The sequence below is a fragment of the Ictidomys tridecemlineatus genome, chromosome 4 (assembly GCF_052094955.1).
Source record: "Ictidomys tridecemlineatus isolate mIctTri1 chromosome 4, mIctTri1.hap1, whole genome shotgun sequence".
Taxonomy (NCBI): Eukaryota; Metazoa; Chordata; class Mammalia; order Rodentia; family Sciuridae; genus Ictidomys; species Ictidomys tridecemlineatus.
Genome location: NC_135480.1, coordinates 10,657,128 through 10,668,689, shown reverse-complemented (window position 1 = coordinate 10,668,689; position 11,562 = coordinate 10,657,128). Strand labels below are relative to the sequence as shown.

The following is an 11,562-nucleotide window of genomic DNA, read 5'->3' as shown; positions in this document are numbered from 1 at the left end:
CTGGCTTCAAAAGCGAGTGGTGAAAAGCATGAATGCAGTTGGAACAGTTCACTATGCTAGGACAACAAAGGGACCCATGCCCTTACCCGTACTTCCAGGAAGTGACAGTGACCTTAAGGTTGTATAGTAAGGGAATGAGGGGAAGGTACAGAGGGTTTGCCACCTGTGTGGCAAGCTGGTGTGCTGATCCGGTGTGGTCTGTCCCTCACAGTCTCAGGATTGGTCAGGTCAGGACAGTCATGCAAAAAAGTTCAAGGTGTTTGTCAGCATAGACCTTGTTCCTGGGGTCCAAGATAAAGATGGATGCAAAACGCCAAGTCTTTGCCCGCATTTAGCTACCCATTGAACGTTTGCAGGAAAATGAAGACTCTCAGTTCTTGTTGCAGGCTGAGTTACTATTGTTTGATTGCTGAGAGAATGATCACCATCGGATGTCCAAATGAAGCCTGGGAGTGGAAGAACACACAATCGCTTGAGTGGGTGGGCCTGATGTGGGGTATTTTTAGGATGAATGAAATCTCTGATGGGGCCTCTGGCTCAGCAGATGACAAGGCAGGTCCAGGACAAGTGGGGCGCCAGGAGGAGCCCCATCAAGCCCAAGGCGAGATAACAACGTCCCATCGCCTGTCAAAGTCTTTGGCTTGACTTTGGATTGAAGGACGCCAGCCTTGCGCAATTGGCCCAAAGTACATACAGAAAACACACGCTTCTGCTTCCTGCCACCGCCTAAGCCAGTTTTGTCCCTTGGCACACTATGCCTCAGCTGAAAAGAGCAATGTCACAAGTAATCCACACCGCAAATAAAGCATTCATGGGTAATTAAAAATGGGCTCATCTTCTGGCATTTCCACTCATTTCTTCTATTTCTTTTTAAAAAACAAGTGCCAGTTTCTATTTCCTCTGTTAACAATCCTCTTTGCTTTGGCCCTTAATTGAACTGGATTGGACTTTGAAGCCTTAGAGGTTACCTTTCTCTTGATTCCAAGACACCCGCCTCCTGGCCTTTTTTGACCTGGATAAATACCACGTTCCCTCAGGCTTCTGAAGTGGCTCTTCCCTCTGACTAGGTCACTCCCCAGGGACTGACTTCAGATGCTGTGTCCACTCATTCCAGTCTCACCTACAATGGCACCTCCTCCCTCACGCTGCCCTGAAATGCTTCAAGGACACTGAGCCTCATCAGGTCATCTGTAACCTCATTCTGATTTTCTGGTTGTTTTGACCTCTGCAGCAATGACTACTTTCTCAGATCGTTCATTTACTCTTAGATATATTCATGGTCTTCCTCAGTAGAATCCAGCTCCCAAGTGGAAAGGCCTGGACTAAGTTGTTCCTACAAATGAATCTATAGCACATAGCTCAAGGTCATGGGGAGGCTCAAAGGAGCACGCACTACACAACGGATGGATATATGATGGGATGCATGGATGATCAGTTGTAAAAATCCACCTAGAGGGTAACCATTCAGTCATGAATATCTTGTTCTAGCCCATGGGATGGATGCTTTACCTAGAGCATTCTTACAAAACCTCAGCACGGTATCATCTCTCCCATTTTACAAAAGAGAAAAAGGAAGCTCAGAGAGACCCGCGCTGTAACCAACAGAAGACACATCGGGGCCTGGATCCAAAAGCACAAATGCATGAGGCCCAATCCCATCATCACCTGCCATCCAGCACTGTCTGCCTGACAGCCTATTGACTCGCAACACCTTTGACTCAGTAGAAGAAAAATCCTAAATCTCCAAGAAGGAAAAGTAAATTAATTCATAGATTTGTAATAGAGTAAATTTGTAGAGTTGAATTGGTGAGGTGATTCCTGTAAACAATTAAATGAAAACCTCGCAAGAAGACTTCCCTAATATGAGGTCCTCGCTCAACCTTAAAGCAGCTTTCAAAAAGAGATGTCTATGGGTAAGGAAGGCTGTCCCCCAGAGGATGATTGCGGCATTGCACGACCCTTGCATAGAGGGGATGAACCTCTTGCACCCTGGAGAAGACAGAAGAGAAAAAGAGGAAGAGGCAGAGATTAGGAAGAGGTAAAGAGGAAGACAAACGAGAACAGGAATAGAAGACACACTAGTCATCAGTACAGAGATGACAGGAGCTCACACTGTTGGTTTTCTTCTTTGTAAAACACAATCAGAAACCTTGTACCTAAGGCCATGTGTCAATGCAGTCACAAAATTCTAGGTCTAAAACTCACTGGCTTCTTGGATAATAGGGAAATAAAACTACCCCCATCTGGGACTCTCTAATCAGCAGAGGAAAGAAAGACTTATGGAAATTTCACTATTTACCACTTTTAAAGCCCCCAAAGAGAAAAGGGTCACAAATGTGGGACAAATTCAATGGCAGGACACTGTTGGGCTTGCCAAGGAAACAACACAGGAACCACTGGAGCAGGTGTTGGTGGAGGAGACCCACACACCAAGTCAGAGGTCGCCTGGGTGCAGGGATGAAACTTAAAGCCACCCTTACCCAGCCACGTGAAGGTGTGCCAAGTTTAGGATTGAGGAGGGACAGCCAAGGAGAGTTAGTCACTGGCCGGCAACTCACTCTGGCTGTGCTTCCAAATCTGGGTCCTGGTCCCAGATGGATGCAGGTAGATCACATTGTAAGGTACCCTCCTGGGAGAAAAGAACCCTGAGGTGTCCTAGAGTGGCAGGGATTTGATCACTGCCTGCGAAGAAGAAGATCACATGCTTCCCCCCTCCTGGATAAACGTTTTCATGTAGGACAGACACAGTGGTGAGCCGGGACCCAGGAATTGGTCCTGATCTCTAAAGTCAGGCCTGATGCTGGCCTTAACTACCAACTTCTCTGCTCCCCTTTGTGAACACAGTGATGAGGCCTGTAATGCAATCAGTGAGATGTTTGCTTAAGGAGCTGACATGTGTGCCCACAGTCAACCACTCTATTATGTGTAATTATTTATTAAATAATTATTCAGAATTATTTATTCTCCAGGTCAGTCGTCCAAGGAGAACAAGGGTCATGTCCTCAGGAGCAAGAAAAGGGACAATTGGTCAGTGATGAGAATTCTGTGTTGGAGGAGAGCTGCTCATGGAGAACCAAGGGGTCCTGGGAACCAGAATGGACCTCGAGATGCAGAGACAAGGGAGGGCACAGACACGGGCTGTCCTCCCTGTGGCTGTGGCAATGAGTGAGGAGCTTCAACCCTGAGTGACTGAGGCAGCAGAGGGGAGCCCATGCAGCTGTGGAGTCAGGGCCTCGGGGGAACACCTGAGCCGTGCTGGGATGTCCCTGGGGGCCAAGGGAAGCAGGAAAATAGAACCAAGAGCCTTCTCTGAAGCTCACAGTTCAGGATTCACGTCCTGGTTGTGCTCATTACTAATCGAGCCCTGAAATTTTACTAAACGTCTTTGTGCATCATTCTCTGAAGCTGAGAGAAAATAACTCAGCCACCTCCTAAGGCAGGTGGGGACACTTCCAGATTGCTCAGGATGGTCCAGGCTCCTCTTCAGTCCTGGCATCCCACCCACTTAGTGCCTCTGTTCAACTCCTAAAACGCCCAGGTTGGAGAATAAGGTCCATGGCTCCCACACAGAGGTTGCCATGGTAAAGTGCTGAGAGCCGTTGCCAAGTAGGACGCATCGTAATCCTTGCCAGCGTACCCCATGTTAATTTGCTGCGACCTTGCTTGTGTGTTTGAGAAAGGTGACCCTGCTCAAGGACCAGGGTGGATCCAGGATTAGGGTGTATCCTGCAGGAAGTATCCCCATCCTTGGGTTTAGGGCGTGACAATAGGAGTTTTAGGGAAGTTGGAGGTTGAAGATTATTCCTGCTGGGAGTAGGGCGTGCCTGCTGCCTGAGTTCCCGCTGAGTTCTCGTGGAAAGTATTTAGGACGTGAATTGTGGGGGACAGGGCATTGCCCCTGAACCTGTGTAGATGGCCGGTGTGAGATCGGGAATAAAGAATTGCTGTTTGAACCTACAAAGCTGTGTGGTGGCTCGTGATTCTGTGCCAAGCCGAGACCTTGGCATTTGGCAGTAAAGGTCAAGGAGACTTAGGAGAGGGCCTGCCCTCCGGGAGGTGCTGTAGCCTGCGTACCATCCGCTACTCAACATCTTTGAACGTTGTCCTGTGATTACACGTCACATTGGGGTTTTGAACATCTGCAGTACTGTAGCCACCCCAGCTGTGTGATACGAGCAGGACCACGCATACAAGTCATAAAGCCGTTCTCCCTTCGAAGAAGAGAGGAGATGAAGGAGTAGGAAAAGGGATGGAGAAATCCAGGGTGAACAAATAAGGTTGACGGTGTAAGACTGCATGTTGTATTTTGCTTATCATTTAGAAAACACATCCTCCTCCGTCTTCCTATGGCCACGTGTCCTCACTGCAGTCTCAAGGTTGCCTTGGCTCCAAATTCACTGCCCGCTGGTTTGTGCAAAGCCTTCGGAGCCTGGCTGCTTCCCCTTGGCACAGGCTGCGGTTCCCTGGTCCAATCCCCGGTGGATCCTGTCCCTCCCTCCCTCGTTCTTGGGAGGGACTAAGGCAGCTCCCTGGGGATAAAGAGAGGAGCTGTGGCCACTCAGCCCACAGTGAACTCCTTGATCCTGCCCCCCCTCGGGAACAGCCACCAGGAGCCACCTCGCCATGAAGCTGCTCGCAGTCCTCCTGCTGGCTGCCCTCCCCCTTTACTGCTCTGCAGGTGAGCTCTGTGCAGGGAGGGCTGCCTGTGGCCAGGGGGGAGCCAGGGCCCTGGGGAGGAGTCCTGGTCCCCAGGTCATCCCTAGTACAAAAGGTCTGGGTTTAATGGCCCTAAAATTCAACCTTACTCCAGACAACCAAAGAGGCAGCCCTCTCGAGGCCTCGTGTGTCAGGACCCGTCCAGCCGTCCCACTTTGGTCCCAGCGACAGCGAAGACAAGTGAAAGCCTCAGTGTTGAATATTCCAATTAGACATTTCAGAGGGACAAAGGGAAGATGATTCGTGGCCCCACGGCATGAGACCCAGTGGGTTCCCGGAAAGAGGCATCACGAATCATCTTAAATATGGAAGGAAGAGGCAGCCCTGCGGGAGGACAGGCTCAGGCACGGGACCCTCCACCAGGCAACCTGGAGCTACACTGCAGACCTGTGCAGGGCTAGCCTCGCCCTTCCAGGGGGCCCTGTAGCTTCCAGTTGCCCCAGAATGGGGTGGGCACACATAGGCAATGTGTGTAGTGTGTTTTTCCAGTTTCCAACCTTGTTGATGCAGTCTACCTTGTTCCCAAAATGGGGGCCTAATGGGGAAGAGGTGTGCTGTGCTGAAGAAACTAAAGAACTGCAGAGCCCAGGGCATGAGCAGCTCAGGGAGTGCTAAGCTTCTCCCCGCCCCCACAGGTTGGCCACTTGAGATGGCTTCATGTACAAGTTGTTTTTTTATGTTGCTTATGGATGCAGAGTAGAGTGAACACGGTCATGGCAAGTATTTTAAACCCAACAATTCTAGGACTCTTGAAAAACCTATTAGTGTCGCGTGGCATGATGTTGAATTCAGAACTCTCTGTGCAGTAAGTGCTACACCCTGGACTCTCTCCCCTTTGAAGGACTGAGAACCATGTTGGCACAGGGTTTGCCTTCTCCGGGGTTCCTGAGGGGAGGGTGCAGCAGCTGCAGCAGCTGCAGGGCCTGTAGGGAATTCCCTGTCCTAGCATTGGGAGCTCTGGACTGTTCCCCATGAGCTCTCTGAGTCCACGTATCTCCTGGGATGTCCACGGATGACGGACTTCACAGGTACTCCCCGTCATGGGATCACACCGCCAGTCGTGAGCCAAGTTCTGGCGTTTTCTTCCCAGGCGCTGGCTGCCAACTTCTCGAGGACGCTATTTCAAAGGCCATTAATCCTGAAGTAACCCTAGAAGAATACAAGGTTGCTCTCCAGGAGTTTTTGCACAGTGATGCAGACAGAAACGCCGCGGAGCAATTCAAACAATGTTTCCTCAACCAGTCCAATGAAACTCTGGACAACGTTCGACTGATGATGGTAAGTTGGGGTTCTAGGTTTGTGAAATCACTGACTGGGAACAGCAGTCTCTGATCTTGTTATTTTAATAATATCAAAGCTGTTGTCGCAGTGCTTTTTTAAAAAAATACTATGTATTTAAGGGGTGTTAATGAATCTTTGACCTTCAAGAAAACCTTTCAAAATCTGAAAGATAATTTACCAACTTTCTTTGACAATCGTCAGGGACTGATAACTAGAAAATGCAAAAACAACCTCAGAGATTGCTTATGTACCTTTCAGTTACTCAAGATACACACACACACACACACACACACACACACACACACACTCATACACACACATTTTCTAAAAAAGAAAAAAATCTGGTTCTCAGAATGCCCTCACCTTTGTGAGTGATCTACAAATTCAGGTTCCCTCTTGCAAAAGAGCAAATAGTGAAAAAAACAATGAGTTCATAAGCATTGTTGGAGGGTTCCAGAACATTTGAGTAATATTTTATGTTCCTACTCTTAATTATTTAAAATGCACTTCTACGCAACCAAATTTGTTAGCATCGGTGTGTGGAAATTTTGAAACTTTTTATTTAGCAGCTGAGAAAAAACTAGTATAAATCCCAGGTACGAGACACCATGGGGGATGGATTGTTTAAAACAAGAATCAATGACATAAACAATGAGTGTTTCTTTCTAATGACAAACTCCTGATGCTTTTTAGCATTTATTTCATATATCAACATTCTCTTTGAAGCATTGCATGGTAGAGAACGTAGGAATATATCAAAAGACAGAGGGCAGGTTGAATACCAAGTGCATTTGAGGGCAGTGGGATTGCTTTTCTCTCTAAGCACTGTTAGGTGAATCATTCACATTCTGGAGCTCCAGCATTTCATGGAGCATCAAAGGAACAGTGGAGGTCCTCAGCTTCTTTTCAGTAGTTCTCACTTCTCAGACCAGAGGGAAACTCAAAAAGTCACCCGAGTTACCTGAGCAGAGATTTTAACAGTTCAGTGTGGAAGAGTGGTGTGTGCACAGATCCAATTGTGTCCGCAACACATGATACCTGTGGCACATTTAGTGGAAAGTTGTTTCCAAGAACAACGTTCAATACGCCTCTTGGAGAAATGATTCAGAAATCGCAGCAGTTCTCTGGTATTAATCCGTGTCTTCTGAACAATAGAGCACACGAACAGGTACTCTCGTCTTGCTTCCTGGATTTTATGAAAGGCTTGATGGTTCTTGAGAAACTAAGGTAAATAACAAGTGGATGTTTCGGTTTTGAGTATTTGACTTTGCAGGACAGAGTTGAAAAGCTAATTGAAGTCCCTGCCCTTTTTTCCCAGAAATCAATATATGACAGTACATACTGCAGAGCTTTCTAAGTTTCCACCAGTCCTTTGGCTCAGAGAATTCCTGAAGACGTGATAAAGCGACCACCGATGCTCTTCTGTTCTTTCCTATTTTCATCCCTGTACCTGTGACGGCAAGACACTCATTGAAATCTTAAATGCAATTTCATTTCAATAAACTTTCCTGCAAATATAAAGCTTCTTTTTGTTCTCACTTAACATGGGAGGTTTTCTAGCTGGAGTGGAGCAGGGCACACACTAGGATGGAGACTGAATTGGAATGGGTTGTGCTCCATGCTTTTGTGATTATGTCAGCATGTATCGGGTGCTGTAGATCACTAAATAGAATAAATTTTAAAAATATGAGGTTTTTCAAAGAAACACTCTGCACACATACACCTGAGCACTCTCAGGCATGCGCACACACACTCATACACAACTGAATCATACACGATTCATGAAGATCTCTTGTCTGTGGGTTGACATTTCTGAAAAGCGCTTTGTTCCTAACTGTCTGCCCGAGTATGGGGGCTGTCCCTGGGGAAGGGCTTTTCCTGCCCTCTCACTGACAGAGGACAGGCAGACAGGAATGGTTAGGGTACGAGATCAAGGGAATATGTCTATAAAATATGGGGGTGATAAAAAAAATGCACAAGACTCTTCTCTGCAAAAAAAAGCCAAGAGAAAAAAGTGTAATTCCTAAACATTTTGTGACACGACCCAGAAAAATACCATCTGATCCTTTTCTATATACTTAAGGAATTTTAAATATACTTCTAAGGAACCAGGTTTAGGAAAACTTGAGCCTTTTCACTGAGTTCTCATGAAACAGGGTGGACCACGGTTATGCAACAGCATGGACGATGGAGTGTTCAACACAAAAAACAAAAGGGTACGGCAATGACTATTTTATCTAATGACCAGTACAGACAGGCTGCTCGATTCTGAGCTCAGCTCCTGCTCAGACTCCCGCAGCCAACACTGTCCTCACGTCCACCTGGAGCCCTGCTTCTCGTGGCTTATGGTTCAGAAAGAGGAGGACAGGAAGGACTCCGTGGAGAGGGTGCTGCTCCTCCCACACAGAGCTCAGGAACAGCCGCAGGAAGAGGAGGGGCCAGCTAGGGTGGATGAGAGATGGTGACCCGGGTCTAGCCGGAAAGCATCCTTCTGCGGCCACTTTAACACACGTGCATGGATGGATCTAGGCAAATTGTCCATCTGGTGGAGGTAGAAGTGGCACCTGAATTCAGCCACTTTTCCCAGAATAAGGGAATAGGCTGGCCATGGCCTGGGAAGGGTCATGGTCACCAAGGTGTTTTCAGGTTCCTGCTGAGGACATCCTGAGAAGTGAAATGAAGTGTGAGCTCACGCAAGTCAGCAGTTTCCAATAATGTGTGCTCCAGACACCCAACACAATAAAAATAGAATCTAGAGGGCTCTTTACTTGTGAGACCATAGTATCCAGGGGTTGTGGCCAGGTGGTGGGTGAGTTCTGGCTAATAGAAGTCAGGGAGGTGACAAACATCGTGTCCAGATGTGGCCCATAGAACCTCCTTCCTCTCTGCCGCCTCTTTCTTTGGACACGTCATGCAGCGTTTCCTGGTCCTCAGGCACTCGGTGTCGGGAGCCACTCATGACAGGATGCTGGAACCCTGAGTGGCTTCGTGGGCCAGGACCCTAGCAGGACTGAGGGCCAGGAGGGGCCTGCTTCAGCTCAGGGCTATATTTTCTCCAGGGGGAGAACATTATCACTGATGTTATTTAGAAAATCCAGCCCAGGGTTACAAGAGAAAGCAGATGTGTTTTATCAATATTTTGATTTACAGTCTCCCCAGGGCACACCCCTATTCCCTACACCCTGGGGAACCAATTCCCCTGGCCCCCTGGAAACTCCGGGGCGTCTTGTGTCCATCACCTCTGAGGGAAAAGCTCTGTTGGACTGAGATGTAATAATAATGAATCCCGAGCATGGAAACCACTGAGATCATATAAAAACAGGTAGAAAGAGGAAGACGTTCGTGTGTGCTGAGGACAAGAGCAGAGATTCAGAAAGGCCTCGCAATTGACCCTGATTTCCTACTTTCCCTGTCTCTGAGCAGATTTAGTGAAAAGCACACGATTCAACACCCCAAAGTGTGTTTAAAACAACTTTACTTGCATTTTAACACAAGGAAATATGCAGTGCTCCCTAGGTTTTTGTGGGAGGCCATCCTCGCACGTGATTTGACTTACCTCCCTGGCTGGGTGAGAGGCGCTCAGACACAGCTGTGTCAGAGCTTTCCCCACCCTTCTCCAGGTCCCAGGGCTTGTCCGTGCAGAGGCGTGTCTGGCCACTGTCCCGAAGACCCAATTGTTGCCCCTGACCTTGGGATGCTGCCCCCCTTAATCTTCATTGGATGGATTTTCCCCAGAATTTTTTGTTCCCCAATAAAAGCCCACTCCCTGGCGTGTTCTCTCTCGCTACCGCATTAGGTGGCTGGAGGATGGAGCTCGGAAGAGCCATCCTGGAGCTGGTTTTAAAGGTAATTAGAGTCTTGTCTCTTTAATTTAAAACTCCCTAGTGTTTTCTCATGAATCGAACCTTCTTTCATGAAGCCAGCGCGGGTAGCGGGCTAGAGGTTTTCTTAAACCCCTTTTTACTCTCCTTCAGTATCTCTTCCTTCCTTGGTCTTTCCTCCAGTGTCCTTTGGAAAGGTTGTAGGTATTCTGACCTTGGAAATAGACAGGGAAGCGTTCCCCTGGTGAGCAAACTCCTGGTGGGTAACTGGCGCCCTGATTCCCATGAGCGGAAGGAGAGGCTCTTAAGGTAACTAGGCGGATGCACCACCTGGTTTACATAGGGACACCCTCTGAAGGAGAGAGGCTCTGTGTTCGCATTGGCCTGGACCTTATCTCAGCTAGCACTCAGGGTGAAAGGAAGATGGTCAAAGTGTCGTCACTGGTGGTGGGTAATATGTGACCTTTTGGGTTAATAAAGTCGATGGCAGAGAGGGGTGAGCACTCTTTTGTCTGCCATCCTTCTGTCTGTCTGCACCTTCCCTGTGTGTCTGTGTCTGTCCTTTGTGCGCCTCCTCCACAAGTCTCCCTGCACAAAAGGGCTTCTTGGGATACTCTCATATCAACTTTTACCTCCTGTCACCCCTTCTTGCTTCTTGTGAATACTGAACATTGAGTGTGAGAACTATGAAGAGGAAAGTTATTTGTGTTATCCAGACATATGCACTTACACAAATAGGCATAATATGTCTCCATATCCATTAAAAACTTTCATAATTCTTGGTCTTCAGAACCCCTGATGTTCTTAAAAGTCATTGAAGAATCAACCTGCTTTTGTTTACATCGGTTATGTCTATCAATATGTAGCGCATTTCAAATTAAAATGGAAAAAATGAGTAAATATTCCTTTAAGCATAAGAATAATAAAATTGATGCTTTGAATGAAATTGCATCTATTTGTAAAAATAGTTATATGGTCCCAAACAACAACACAATGTGTGTTAAGTGTACAATTGTTTAGATTTTTGCAGGCCTCATTTATATGAACCTCACTAGCACACAGTTAGATTCTCATATATGATTCTTGGTTGACATATTGTTATGTCTCACATCCTCTGGAAACTTTGCAAAATACTTACAAGACAATGAAAGGGACCTGGCAAAATAAAATGAGTGTTGGGCTTTGTTTTGATGTATAATAATTATGCAGAAAGGTGGGTTTGTGGTGGCATATGAACACATGCACATAACATGCCTTCATCCACTTCTTTCCCCTGTACCTCCTCATTTGATTAAAAGAGTATTGTCTCTGTAAAAGCATCTTGGGGACATCCAGCAGTCTCTGAACTGTGCATTGAGAACCACAGAATTACATAGGTCTAAATGAATAAAGAATAAAATTTCTCCTCTGCAACTAAGTAAGGTCACACATTAACCATAAACATGGAATTTCAGGAGCAAGAGTTCATGTAATATCAAAAACTACCGATACCATCATCTTGGAAAATAGTTATTTATTCTGAACAGCACTCACCCCACCCCTCCACCACCAGCCCACAGAGCCAGCCCCCAGGCCTCCACCATCTGAGGAACAGGCTCCCCCAGCTGGAGTTCAGGTGGCTGAGCTTTCCCCTGCCTGTCAAGTTCACCTTGCGTGGCTCCCAGCATGCAGCCCAGTCAGGACTTAGGCTGCTTTGACCTTGTACAAAGTTGCTAATGGCTGACTCTTCACTCCAGCCTGGATG

At 47.2% G+C, this 11,562-nt stretch overlaps 1 protein-coding gene across 1 annotated transcript; it reads left to right on the top strand.

The window, feature by feature from the left end:
- The first annotated feature begins 4,517 nt into the window (after positions 1–4,517).
- On the top strand, positions 4,518–7,518 carry LOC101957447 (mammaglobin-A). Its single transcript, XM_013361297.4, has 3 exons — positions 4,518–4,678; positions 5,807–5,994; positions 7,316–7,518. Exons 1-3 carry the CDS (start codon positions 4,624–4,626, stop codon positions 7,352–7,354), a joined length of 282 nt encoding a protein of 93 aa, XP_013216751.2. The 5' UTR covers positions 4,518–4,623; the 3' UTR covers positions 7,355–7,518.
- Positions 7,519–11,562: the final 4,044 nt, after the last annotated feature.